The following is a 14323-nucleotide window of genomic DNA, read 5'->3' on the forward strand; positions in this document are numbered from 1 at the left end:
AATGCTATGCGCGTTGTTTCCTTGGTAACTTTGTTGTGGTCCGCCCATGCTGGCGTGACCCTAACTTTCTATAGTTAAAGAACACCTAAAATTACGACAATTTGGATTAAAAAAAGATTCGTTTATTATGTGTTTACATTTTAATTGTAACTCTATGTAAATCCATCTTCTTTTTTTTGCTTCATGCACTTAAACTTCGTTTCAAGATCAATCAGTGTTTGTACTCTTCCATCTGATTGGTATTTGTAGATTTTGATCTTGTTTTCTGAAGACTGGGGTTTGAACATGTTTGGATCTCCAGTGGACTTTTCTTTTAAGGAGCTCAACACAATTCCAGGTGTGTTTCTACAGTAATTTTATATATTTGTTGAAAGTTTTTGCTTCTTCATTTTTAGGTCAGAATTCATTTTCAACATTAGAAACGCATTTTATTTCCCCGAAACGTTTTCGAGTGAAACAAAATAGAATAGAATACTTTAACGAGTCCTTCAAATGAGTCGAATCTTTCCAATGAATCGGTTCAACCGGTTCACAGAATCGGTCAGAGCGGTTTTGACTGATTAGTTTAAAAACATAATTATACACTTATAACATTATATACATATATAGGCTATATAGGCCTATAACCTTGCAAAATATGTTAACCTTGAACAAAAAACATTGCTGTTCTTTTGAACTTTCTATTCATCAAAGAATCCTGAGGGGGAAAAAAGTGGACAATTGTTTTTAGCATTAGCCTAATTGTAATCAGAAATGTTACTTGAGCAGCAAATCATCATATTAGAATGATTTGTGAAGGATCACGTGACACAGGACTGGAGTAATGATGATGAAAATACAGATTTGATCACTAGAATAAATGTATTCAAATAGAAAAGTTATTTTAAATTGTAATAATATTTCACAATATTACTGTTTTTGGATCAAATCAATGCAGCCTTGGGGAGCAGAAGAGACTTCTTCCAAAAACATATGGAAATGTGAAGAGGTTAAAGTAATTTATAAAAAATTTCCTCAGAAAAGACATTTATACACAAATTATTATCAGTCTGTATCTATGTGCACAATTATTGATTGCAGTGCGTTGCTTTTCCTCTAAAGCACTATTAACTTTCTTTCTTTCCATCTCTTTTTCTTCAGACATTCTTTCTGATGTGCCGAATCCAGGCGCTCTTCGCCTAAAGCGCGACTCGGAGCAGAAGTTCCTCAGCCGGACGCTCAGACTCAACAACAACTTCATCTCAGACTTGTCGGGTCTGACGGACATAGTCTCTGCTCTGTTTGCCGAGCCGAACCGTCTGGCCTGGCTCGACCTCTCCTTCAATGAGATTGAACACATCAACCCAGTACGCACTTCACCACCTGTGTCTAGCAGAAGAGTTTGTGCAGATTATGCACTGTATACTAGAGGATCTACATTGACATGTCATTCTCTCTCTTTCCGTCAGGTCCTCACTCAACTTAAAGAGTTACGTTTGTTGTATCTCCATGGAAATCGTATTTGTAAGTTGTCGGAAGTGGATAAACTTACTGTGCTGCCGTCCCTCAATACCATTACTCTGCACGGCAACCCCATAGTGACCGAGCCTGACTACAGGTAAGGTCAAAGGGCAGTTAGATACACAATCAGGGCCTAAAACTAACTTTTTGTCACACCTGCCAATGGCCGGTGACTTTGTATCGGCCACTGGCAGGTGTGGCGAAAAGGAAATGTACTGTCTGGGCATATTATTATTTATTTTTACAGGTTACAAACTGTTTTGTAAACACAGGCAGTAATGACACCAACATTTTAGACACCTTTGCAAATTCACAATTCTCTACTCCAATTTTGATACCACAGCTAAAACTACTAGCCTAACTAATATAAATTAAAAACATTATTAAAGACAAGTAAACAGTCAGTAATAAAATAAGAACAAATAATCATATTACAAGCAAAAGCAAAAATAAACACAATATTGTAAAAATACAAGTGTTTTTCAGGTTTTTAGGCCTAACAGTAGTTTTCAGTGACAGAAATGTAATAAAGTGATCAAATGTAAGATAGCACTGCATAGTCTGCACTGTATAAATTAAACATTCTTATTAATGAATGTTTATTAAAGTTACAAAGGTTATTCAGTCAAGAACACAGTGATTTTTTTCTTTGTCCAACATTAAAAACACAGGCAGCAGAAGGAATATTAGGCTGCTGTCACTTTGAGAGCGAATGCACGGATCTAATATACCGATACACATGCGTTCAGTTTACGTTTACGTTCACTTAAGACATAACCGACTATGTTTACTAGTATACTCGCTATTTTTTACATAATTTTGTGTGAAATTGTCACACACGCTTTAGTATTCACACGCTGTGATTAGTTTAGTATTCACACGCTGTCTGAGACGCACTTTCTGAGCAAGCGCTTTGGATGGGTGCGCGCACAAAACTTTACACACAGTGCAGCGCGCGAGTAATGAAATTAGCTCCTTCCGCGTCTTCTTGGGCTTGAATATTTAAATTGTCAAAGCTTAAACTCTCGTGATGATGCAGTGCCAGCCCATCGACTGTCCCGAGCGTCGTTCACATTTGTAACTTTCATGCATTGTTAGAATTCATAAAAATGTTACCGGCCAACTGGCGAGTGACACCGTTTCATACTTGCCAATTTGGCGAGTGTTCATTTTAGGCCCTGTGCAATTCAGGGAGCAGAAGAGTTTCCAAAAATTAACAATTATGTCCTAATTTTTCACTCTTTTTGTCCTCATTTTGACTTATTTTGTTCTGTGCAACTCAAAAGAAAGAAAGCAGTATGACATGACTGATGGCGAGTTGATAACATAACTATAATTTTTGCCTCCGCACAGTGTTCATGCAGTAATGTAAACACATCCTGCCGTATCTGAACTCTGTGAGTTTCCACTGTGGATCTCTGTACAACAGGTGCTAAAACTGCGGTTAGGATCCAGTTACAAACCTCTGCTGTCCTGTGCACAGCAACAGTAATCACATATAGTTCTGATACACACGCGGCATGTGCATGTGTTAGGACCTTTCCCAGCCAATGGTCTATAATCAAGGACATGTCCAGGTCTGGTCTCACCTCACAACCAAATAGAAAGAAAGAAGACCATATATTTTGCACAACAAAGCCTATTTTATGCACCGTTAAGAGTTTTTGCATTGAAAGTATGTTACCGTACAGATTACTGTAATGTGAAAACAAAATATTTATACATCATGGATTTATTTGTTGTACTTCCGTTAATTAATGAAAAATTTAATTATGAAGGTGCTTTGAAACTATTAAAATCTTGCTTTTGGGGTCAAATTCGTGAGACCGCTGTGTAGTTCGTTTATAGCCTACCTTTAGCTTTTTACTTCAGGCGACTGCATTTAGCTTCAAAATTCATAAAAGTTGTGTTCATCTGTGATAATTATCTTGATGGACAAAACGTGAAAGTATCATTTAAACTTTTGTTAATCACAGAGCTTGTTTTTTAGCGATAATCCAACTGCCTATGGGAAAATCCTATGGGTTTGTGTCGAGGAAACCAGCGTGATGCTAACTGTCGATTGGCCTACAAAGTGACTGCACCAGTCGAGCATTAAGTTGCTGAATGCAGTTCACTTAACGGCCACCGGTGTCGCTAATAACAAGGGCTTCTGAGTTCTACACACAGACCCTTTAACAAAAGGTAGTTAACAAACAAAAGTATTATTGTGACATCAGAAACGAAGAAAAACAAAATAATGACTTTAGTAACGCTTGACAAAGCAAGCCAAATTTGTAGTTTTCTTATGTCTCATTTGAACTACAGAAACGCGATCCGATCTGGCAAACTTGCAGTGCGGTTATAGCAGATATAGGACCGCAAAGCAAATCCAGAAGTGTGTTTCACCATGTTACGACTTGATGAACCACTGATACAATTTTTTAAAACATTATTTTAAGGTAAAAAAAATTATTTAGTGTTGCTTTAACAAAGGTAGTTAACAAACAGGACCTTATTGTAAAGTCACGTGTTACCAATTTCTCTGTTATGAAGTGTTGAATTGCTCAGAATTGTGTGTAAAATCACAGACAAATGTTCTGTATTAGAGCAATGATTATTCCACTAAGTTGCTTTTCTGCCTCTCTTCCTAGGTCACATTTGATCGCCACCCTTCCTCATGTGAAGATGATTGATTTCAGTGCAGTGACCAAACAGGAACGAACGTTGACTTCAGTTTGGCAAAAGAGCAGAAACCCACGCAAATCCACGAGTCAAAGCAAAGTGGACTGAGCCTCCCTCATCCGACACCCGGTCATGTTACAGATGGCTTGGCTTTATGTCTAATAAACAATGTTTATTAGCAACGGTTTGATCTACTACAGTTAAGTTGCCTTTACCATAACCGTATAATGGTTGCTGGAGTTACTTTAGTCAACTAGAATGTTTCTTCATTAGTTGTTGCTGAAGCCAGATGGATAAGTGGTGAAACATTTTAAGCAACAGAAACGTCCACTAAAGCAATCTAGAAGTGTTGCATGCACGACAATGAATGAACTAAATATTCTCACTGTACTCGCCACCGATGTATGTCTGCACATTCCATACAATAAAATAACACTTTACAATTTTGAAAGTCTTTAATGCATAATTTCATTCAACAAAACAGTATTAACAGAATATTGAGATTAAATTTTTGGTACTAGCCTAAGAAACGAGATCTCTGTAAATCAGGTAGTATTCCACATTTAGGATAACAAACAAACTTGAACACTTATTAGTTCACTGCAACAAAAAAATATAATAAAAAGAAACCATCTTGAGTCTTGCAGCGTATTTTATCCCTTTAAAAACCTCAAAGAAAGAGAAATGTGCCTTGCGACGATCTAGAGAGCCAATGGTGCCACACGGTCTGTATGCGTGCAAAAATACATAAAATCAAAAATAAATAATTACACAAACGTAGTACTGTGTGGCATTTCAAACTCGGTCAGGAAAGAATGGCAGTTCACTAGTGCTTTCCTCGTTTTTCGGCACAACAGAAGGAAAAAAAAACAGTTTGACTATGTTAAAGCAACTTCATAATATATATTTTTAATTGTTTTTATTACATTAAAAGTGGAACGGGCAAGGTAAAAGTGTCCCTGTTTGCTTAGCTAAAAACAAGCCACTGATCGAGAAGCCTTACAACTAAGGCATAATAAAGCCAGGGGGCGCCGTAGAGCCGTTTACGCTTCCCGCCAATCATTCTTCGTGAATCATTTTACACTTTGTACATTAAAGGCATTGACTTCATTTACAAACTACCGTCCCACCGCAACCATTCAAACCCACCGCCCCATCCGTAACTCTCTGATTTGACAGTATGTTTATTTGTTAGACGGGCCTCACTGCCCTGGCTCGGTTCAACCAGCGCTCGTAGTTTACGATATGACCGCCTGACAGTAAAATAAACTCTTCCTGCTTTCTCTCCAGTCACAGCAGAGCCGCTTTAAAGGATTCAAAATCTCGCCGCATATGAACCAGTGTTATTGATATGGCATGGCGTGGTGCGGCACGTCACTTGTTCTGTTATATTTACACTCCGCCACGACATGGCAAATGGAGGAAAAATGATGCCGACTAGTTAAAAATGTGAATTAACAAGGTGTAAAGTTGCAGGACATCCCATACTTTGAGTAGGTAACAGTAATAGACTCAAATCTAAACCAGCCGGGAATCAATTTGATTGACTTTCAAGCATTCACACAAAACAAGGGCGTTCTGCTTCCAATAAAGATTTCAAATATAAAAAGTAAAAGGGTTACGTGTGTGTTACTCTGGTTAGACCGAGGTATTATTTATGCATGTTGCCCATATTCATCCGCATCCCAAATCTTGAAACACAGTGCATACATTTATGGGATTTAATAATGAACTCTAAACCACAGTGATTCCAGAATCCGAATGAATTAACGTGCAGAATGATGCTGAACCCCACAGCATGTGTGTTAAGACGACCCAGCCGAACTGAGTAAAACTAGTACAAGTGTAATTGTGAAGTCTGGATGTGCTACTCGGGTTTAACAATGTCTAACCCAACTGAAAAAAACAACAACAAACAAAACTAAGATATGTAGCAGCTTGACACGACTGTCGAGTTTGACATTTCTGTTGGAAAAGGTTTGATTAATGCATGAACACACCTGGAGATCTAGCGGTAACTGATCAAATGCAACTCGTCACAGAACCCGCTGGGATCCCTTTCAGGTCTGTGCTGTGGCCCTGAAGGGTCTCGGGTGACGGATTTACACAAAGAGCTCTGGGTTGGGGTGAATTATATTTATCTGCAGGACATTCAGAGGAACAAAGACATGGGCGTCTGCATATCAAGAAGTTTTGGAAGGAGAACAGAGGAGTGAACAGGGCCAGAAAGAGAGACAGAAACAGAGAGTGTGGGGAAGGACAGGGTCCATTCTTGAGAATCACGGTATAGCAAACTGCACCACCAGCTCTTCCTTGGCGTCTACTTTGATTTGTGAGATTGCGCTGTAGGCGTACGCCGCGATCTTAGAGACCTGAGGAGGAAAGAGCGCAATAAATCAAACAAAACATGTCCAGTGCATTAATGTTCTTAAATTATTCATTTATATACACTACTGTGATTATAAATACAGTACTGTGACCCTGTAGAGGTTTATTTAGCAGGGATGCATTACATTGATCAAAAAATTTGCGCAAAAGACATTTATAATGTTACAAAAGATTTCCATTTCAAATAAATACTGTTCTTTTGATTAATTTAAGAATCCGGAACAAAAATATATTCTCGTTTCCACAAAAATATGAATGGTTTTCATCATTGATAATAATCAGAAATGTTTCTTGAGCAGCAAATCAGCATATTAAAATGATTTATGAAGGATCATGTGACACTGAAGTGCCTCCCAAGGAATGTCTTTGCAATATTTGTATACGCCTCCGGTTGCATAAACCGCTAAGACTAGCCTTACAAGTTAAGCATTTTTATGTCAGTCATAGGGTGATTTAGTAACGTGAATCTGACCTGCTGTACGTCTGCGTAGGGCACCAGGTCAGCGGCGAGCACCTGGTGAGGCTGGCTGGTCAATGACGGGAGAGGAACCGGCTTCTTCTGGGACAGCGTTCTGCTCAACACCTCCAGCTTGGTGCTTTAACATAAACACACATCATTCAGCTCAATACACACATTTAAACATGCACTACACAGGACACTTTAACAAATGGTGAACAGTTACAGAACTTTCCCTTGTTAAAGGATCGGTTCACCCAAAAATTCTGTCATTACCGTATTTTCTGGACTATAAGTCGCACTTTTATTCATAGTTTTGCTGGTCCTGCGACTTATATTCCGGTGCGACTTATATATAAAAATTACTTCATACTGAGATGAACCAAGAGAAAACATTACCGTCTACAGCCGCGAGAGGGCACTCTAGTTAGCGGAGTTGTTCAGAAGCGACACCGAGGAAGAACTCAATGGATTCAGTGTTGAGGAATGAGATCGAGAGCTTGGTGAACTTGCTTACCGGTAACTTGTGGACTCGCTGGCTAATGTTAGTTTAGCTTATTCAGCCTTCCAGGTATATGTTCTTTATGCTATTGTGTCGCTGAATAACTGTTAATGTGTTACGCTAACATACCGGACACCTATTCAGCCTGTTGTTCTGTGTGCTACTGTGTAGTTGAGTAACTTGCCTTTCCAGATAAAATATCTGTTCTTGGTCTTGGATTTTGTGAAATATATTTCTAAATATAAATGCAACTTATAAATGTTTTTTTCCTCTTCATTACGCATTTTTGACTGATGCGACTTATACTACAGAGCGACTTATAGTACGGAAAATACGGTAATTACTCTCACTCTCATGTCGTTCCAAACCCGTAAGACTTTCGTTCATCTTCAAGAACACAAATGAAGATATTTATGATGAAATCTGAGAGCTTTCTGTGCCTCCATTGACAGCTACACAACTGACACTTTCAAGCCCCAGAAAGGTAGTAAAGAAGACATCATTAAAGTAATCCATGTGACTCCAGGGGTTTAACCTTTATTTTATGAAGCGACACGAGTGCTTTGTTTGTGCAAAAAAACATTATTCACCACTTTATTTACAAAATTTTAAATCTCCAACGCGCATTCACGAGAGAACCACGACGCATACAGGTGCAGGGTCAGAAAGCTCTCAGATTTCATCAAAAATATCTTCATTTGTGTTCTGAAGATGAACGAAAGTTTTACAGGTTTAATTCGACATAATGATGAGTAATTAATGACAGAATTTGTTTTGGGAGAACTAACCTTGTAATTCGTTTAAATTTGAACCTAAAATACTGATGTTGTTAAGGCGAGACACTACAGGTGAATAGGGTACAATTTTAAAATAATAGATATCACCATGAAACTTCCTCAGTTGATTACTTACACAAGTTCATAAAAAAAATGTATTTCAAGTTTTTGAAATTTGTATGTTTAATTATGCAAATTAGGCATTATCTCATTAAATATGTGCAATTTTGCATATAATTTCGGTAGATAGATCTGAACATATGATAAAGCCAGGTGCAAAATTCTTTTTTCATTTTGATTACACACAAGATGAAAAAAGATGTTCAGAGGGATTTCAGGATATATGCTTTCATTACCTAGGAAATCAAAATATACTGTCCATAGCCTTAAAAAATCGATTTTCCTCATAATTTTTTTATTAAAATGTCACATAAATCAGGCCAGGAATGATTTATTAACAAATCCCTCTGAACATATCTTCATAATACTGCTAAGTGTATAACTGGAAAGTTTGGTGTACATGGCTGCTACATAGGCTGAGATGTTTCTACTGGAGAATGACAAAAAACTCATTTTGAGAAAAAGGCATTTAAAGATTTGTAATGTAAAAAATCATACTTTTTTAGTGGAAACAAATATTTACTGACACAATATCTTATCAAATCATTAGCAACAACAATACAAACCACCTAAATCACATCAAAACGTATAAACACAGCATTTATGGCCTTCAACTGAGCAGAAAAACAGTCAAAAACACACATCTAAACGTCAGAGCGCGTCACGTGATGCATCTGAACCAATCACGGTGTCAGAACTTGACATCAGCCAATGAGATTTCGCTTTTAGGGTTAAATGCCCATTATACTTTCACGATTGGTTGCTGATTAAAAGGAAATGACCATATTTGGATCCGACAGCATTGTACAGAAGAGAGAGAGCTTTCCAACGATGTGCGTGATTAAAGGAAGAACACAGAGATCGCGGAGCAGCGCGTTGATTAAGAACGCCAACTTTTGTTGAATTTCGGATAAATCTACAGACGCAAATAGACAAAGTGTAGTAAAATAAAGACCTACATGTGTATTTTGGACTTTTTTTCACCACAAGTCTGAAAGAAGACATGTTATTGAAGACAAATAGCCCAAAATCTCAAAATTGACCAGTGAAAAAAAAACAATGTTTTTGCCTGCCGTGTCTCGCCTTAAGAAAGTTGGTTACACTTTATTTCGATAGTCCACTTTAGATTTTCTACGAACTATACAGGTTAAAACTTACTTTTAATTTATTTCAGTAATTCAACTTAAAAGGTGAAACTAATATATTATATAGACTCATTACATGCAAAGTGAGATATTTCAAGCCTTTATTTGTTATAATGTTGACGATTATGGCTTACAGCTTATGAAAACCTTTTCACAATAATCTAATTTTGAATTTGGGGTTTTCATAAGCTGTAAGCCATAATCATCAAAATTATAACAAATAAAGGCTTGAAATATCTCACTTTGCATGTAATGAGTCTATATAATATATTAGTGTCACCTTTTAAGATGAATTACTGAAATAAATGAACTTTTGCACCATATTAAAATTTTTAAAGTTTCACCTGTAAATGTAACTACGAGTCAACTAACTCTCATTAGAGTATTAGTAGACTGTTAGGGTTCGAGTTAGTAGGATAAGTTGACATGTACTTGCAAAGTTACTTATAGTCAGTACTTAAACTTATATAGTCTGACTTATAGTCACTGATAATCTGTTGTGGGAACAATAAATTAAAGTGTTAGCAGATATTAAGCAGACAGTCTACTAATACTTAATGACTGCATGTAGTTGCAAAGTAACTTATAAAAAACAAACATTTTTCAACCTATTTTTAGGACAAAAAACCTTGTCTTATATTCCGGTATACTACAATGTCAGCTTGCTTATCCCTTTACCTGCACTTTTTAAATTCTTTCCATCAAGCTACATCAAACCATTTTCAATCATCAGTTGCTGCCTGCCTTCTAAAACCTACTATTTAGCGATCTAAATCCATTATGTGACTCGTTAATGCTGCGGCTGAATGACAGTCTGCAACGCACACTTGGCGTCATTGGATTTCACACACGTGTAAAAGAAAAGCTAACTTTTATGCACAAGCTACGTTTGATACTTTTTCTCTATGTCTAAATGTTCACTCCTCGCAAGTCCAACTTACATTTTACAATGCAGGGCCTCTAACTAGAGATATGCTAGTTATAAATACATTAATCATTACTTTATTTAGGCAGAATAAGTTCGTTGTGGTTTCCAAGCTCGTAACGTTAGCGGTCTTCCACTGATAGTGGCATTAGCTAGTCTATGATGTGCCATAATTTAGCAATGGATAACGTCATACTGCAAATTGTAAAACATACATTTTCAATATAACAGACCAAGGAGAGATGATACGTCTCATTGCTATAACTGTCACGCTATTAAAGAAATATTTCAGTCACATTGTCAAAAGTTTAAAGGACAGTCAGTCAACTACACTGTAACAACGTAACGTTACTAGCTAATTCCGCTTCACTCTCTGCTTATTTAACAGCAGCAAAACTGGACATGATAGTCACAAATTTTGTCATGCTTATTTGAGTTAAGACAACTGATGGGGATGTTATTTTAATTGTTATTCAAGCAATGAATGTATATGTTTCGTGACCAACTCACCATGAACTCACTTAACCAGTACCGCAGCTCCCACCACGCGCATCACGCGCTGTCCGTAAGGCATCAAGAGCTGAGGGAGCACCAAAAAAATAGCCTCCCGGAAGTTCCGGGACTCTCCCGCATATTGATAGCGGCTCACTGATGCCCGCGAATTAGTTAAAATCTCCGGAATCTAGAGCGAGCGCGCCCACGAGACTGTGCTTCCAAACCGTGTAGCGCGTGCACGGCAGAGCAGAGAGGGAGAGAGAGCAAGAGACCGCGCGCGTGTGTGCCTGTAATATCCCTGAAGGCTGTTTCGTCCGATTTTGTTTTTTGAAATATTCATTTATCGGCCATTATAAATGCCGATACCGATAGTTTGGAAAATGCCTAATATCGGCCGATAATATCGGCCTGCCGATATATCGGTCGGGCTCTATAATAGAATATCTAAAGTGGACATATTAAAAAAATTTACCAAAAAGATGTTCCACATCTAGCGTTGCATGGTTATTTAGGCAACAAACAAACCTGAACACTGTTAGTACATCGTAATAAAAAATTAAAATAAACCATCTTGCGTATTTTTTTATCCGTATAAAAACCTCAAAGAAAGAGAAACGTGAGGTCTACTGTATATCAATGGCATTTCAGAACAGCAAACACACCTGTACTGTCTCGCTTTGTCCATGTATTCATGTTGCTCCATGCCTTGAGAATCCACCGCCGACACGTCGATTATGTTCCTGCCCAAGAGAAAAAGAAAGTTTTCATCGACCAACAGCCCTAATCGCAGAAAACTGTGCACTGAGTATTTTTGTCTTGTTTCCAGTCCAAATATCGAAATATTCTTAAAGCAAGATGCATTTACTAAAATAGTAAAAGGCCATACGATATTATGTCTTGTTTTCTAGGGAAGTAAATCAAAATTAAGAGAGTTGTTGCTCAAAACAAGCAAAACTATCTACCAATGGGGTTTCCGATTGTTTCTGTTTGAATTCAGATTATTTTTCTTACCCCAATGGCAGATCATTTTGCTTGTTTTAAGCAACAACTCTCTTGATTTATTTCCCTAGAAAACAAGACATAATATCGTATGGCCTTTTACTACTTTAGTAAATGCATCATGCTTTAAGAATATTTAGATATTTGGACTGGAAACAAGACAAAAATACTAGAGATGCACCGATTCCGATTTTTCATTGAGTTTGACCAGCGATACCGATTTCATTTTTCCTAACCACTTTACAGCACACACAAATATGTATTTTCTATAAAAAAAAATTCTAAAACACCATATACTTTTACCCAAACTGAATAATAAAAAGTTTAAATGGGTAAATTTGCTATAATTTTTTTTTGAATCTTCATTTTCTAGCCTACTCCAGTTCTTGTTAAAACACACTAGAAATGCAAATTCTGTGCATTTTAAGCACTTTTTGAGTGAAATCATATTTATTTTGTCCATCAAAAGTGTGATTTCACTTTAATTGAGCGTGAGCAGCGCAGCAGAAATAGACTCGCGCCGAACCCTCTGCTCCTGCTCGCGGCGTGAATGCGCTCATTGATTAACATGCACGGCGGAAAAAATACACGCCGCTGACGCTTGCGGTGTGAAACGGCCGTACTTCACGAGGTTTCCTACATGTGGTCTGTGTGCACGTGTGATGCTGATGTTGCGCGATGTTAATCATGCGGCGCCTGAGAGCATTTGACCGGCATAAAATCGGCATATATCAGACTGACATCATGGCTGATCACCTGAAAATCAGCCAATTCCGGTCACCAGCTGATCAATCGGTGCATCTCTAAAAATTAGGGCTGTAATCTCCCAGTTGATTAGTCGATTGTTGTTCGATACGTTCTGGCTCGACCAAAATTCTGATTGGTCGATTTTTTGCCGCGTTCATTTCATTAGTTTTGCCGCGTTTATTTCATCAGGTGGAAAGCACTAATTGCTAATGGGGGTGTTTTCAGAGCACCCCTGTTTCACAGGTAACAGTCTGTCTTCAGAACACCCCTCTTGTTTTCACTTCTTTTGGATTAGCCCAACTCACCGGAGAAGAGAGACAGATTGAAGAAAGTAGTAGGCCACTAGAAGGTTTGCTGAATATTATTTATTTAATTGAGAGCGTTTAATTCATAGTCAGTCCATGTCAACAAAGACATCGGCAGTGTGGCAGCATTTTTCTTTAAAGAAAAAGGGAAAAAGGATTGGAGCCTAATGCGCAATGCGCTGTGCCCACTGTTTGTATTAGTTTTGAGCCTATGCTTTATTTTTCAGTTATGCACTTTATTTCATTTCTGCTCTTGATCTGGTTGGTTTAATAAATATTCTTTTTTTATTAAAGTGGACGTGCCTTTTGTGTTTAAGAGTAAAAGCTTTAAGTTAATAGTCTAATAGTCTATACGCTGTCAGAGCCGACAGACTCGTGTGTCAGACTCATTTCAGTGCAAAACAATTAGGTCAAAACCGATTTAATATACTGGAATAGCCTACTAGTTTTTTATGTTTCTGCATAATTCATTTAGGCGGACAACAAGGCTACCAAGTACTGCTCACGGTGCGCAGCTAATTAATTTAACGGGGGTTTTTTCCTAACGTCATTTTTATTTGAAAATTTCAGGACTTCAAGATTTTCTTTGGTTGATTACAGCCCTGCTAAAAATACTAAGTAAGAAAAGCCTGTTTTGCAGTGTGTGCTACATGAGGACAGTGTGCAGTGTGTGCTACATGAGGACAGTGTGCAGTGTGTGCTACATGAGGACAGTGTGCAGTGTGTGCTACATGAGGACAGTGTGCAGTGTGTGCTACATGAGGACAGTGTGCAGTGTGTGCTACATGAGGACAGTGTGCAGTGTGTGCTACATGAGGACAGTGTGCAGTGTGTGCTACATGAGGACAGTGTGCAGTGTGTGCTACATGAGGACTGTGTGCAGTGTGTGCTACATGAGGACAGTGTGCAGTGTGTGCTACATGAGGACAGTGTGCAGTGTGTGCTACATGAGGACAGTGTGCAGTGTGTGCTACATGAGGACAGTGTGCAGTGTGTGCTACATGAGGACAGTGTGCAGTGTGTGCTACATGAGGACAGTGTGCAGTGTGTGCTACATGAGGACAGTGTGCAGTGTGTGCTACATGAGGACAGTGTGCAGTGTGTGCTACATGAGGACAGTGTGCAGTGTGTGCTACATGAGGACAGTGTGCAGTGTGTGCTACATGAGGACAGTGTGCAGTGTGTGCTACATGAGGACAGTGTGCAGTGTGTGCTACATGAGGACAGTGTGCAGTGTGTGCTACATGAGGACAGTGTGCAGTGTGTGCTACATGAGGACTGTGTGCAGTGTGTGCTACAT

General features: G+C 38.3%; 2 protein-coding genes across 5 annotated transcripts in view; one reads left to right on the forward strand and one right to left on the reverse strand.

Annotated features, from left to right (window-relative positions):
- On the forward strand, positions 1-4610 carry lrrc51 (leucine rich repeat containing 51). Its single transcript, XM_079610045.1, has 4 exons — positions 1-337; positions 1141-1346; positions 1449-1597; positions 4134-4610. The coding sequence occupies exons 1-4, from the start codon at positions 286-288 to the stop codon at positions 4270-4272; spliced, it is 546 nt and encodes a 181-aa protein (XP_079466171.1). The 5' UTR covers positions 1-285; the 3' UTR covers positions 4273-4610.
- The window catches only part of lamtor1 (late endosomal/lysosomal adaptor, MAPK and MTOR activator 1), a 23894-nt gene continuing 14078 nt past the window's right edge, over positions 4508-14323 (reverse strand). For 2 of the 4 annotated variants that reach the window (XM_079610049.1, XM_079610046.1), the window contains exons 3-5: positions 11635-11712; positions 7025-7148; positions 4604-6536 (exon numbers count right to left, since the gene is read on the reverse strand). In XM_079610049.1, coding sequence (XP_079466175.1) covers positions 6444-6536; positions 7025-7148; positions 11635-11712 — 295 coding nt within the window. In that variant the 3' untranslated portion in view covers positions 4604-6443. Of the gene's footprint in view, positions 6537-7024; positions 7149-11634; positions 11713-14323 lie in introns of all 4 variants that reach the window. The other 2 variants (XM_079610047.1, XM_079610048.1) reach the window with 2 other exon arrangements.

The sequence above is a fragment of the Phoxinus phoxinus genome (assembly GCF_949152265.1).
Source record: "Phoxinus phoxinus genome assembly, chromosome: 4".
Classification (NCBI taxonomy): Eukaryota; Metazoa; Chordata; class Actinopteri; order Cypriniformes; family Leuciscidae; genus Phoxinus; species Phoxinus phoxinus.

Coding starts and splice junctions, on each gene's coding strand:
- lrrc51 (XM_079610045.1), top strand. CDS start 286: ATGTTTGGATCTCCAGTGGACTTTTCTTTTAAGGAGCTCAACACAATT. Junction 1,347..1,448: donor AGATTGAACACATCAACCCA/GTACGCACTTCA, acceptor TCTTTCCGTCAG/GTCCTCACTCAACTTAAAGA. Junction 1,598..4,133: donor GTGACCGAGCCTGACTACAG/GTAAGGTCAAAG, acceptor CTCTCTTCCTAG/GTCACATTTGATCGCCACCC.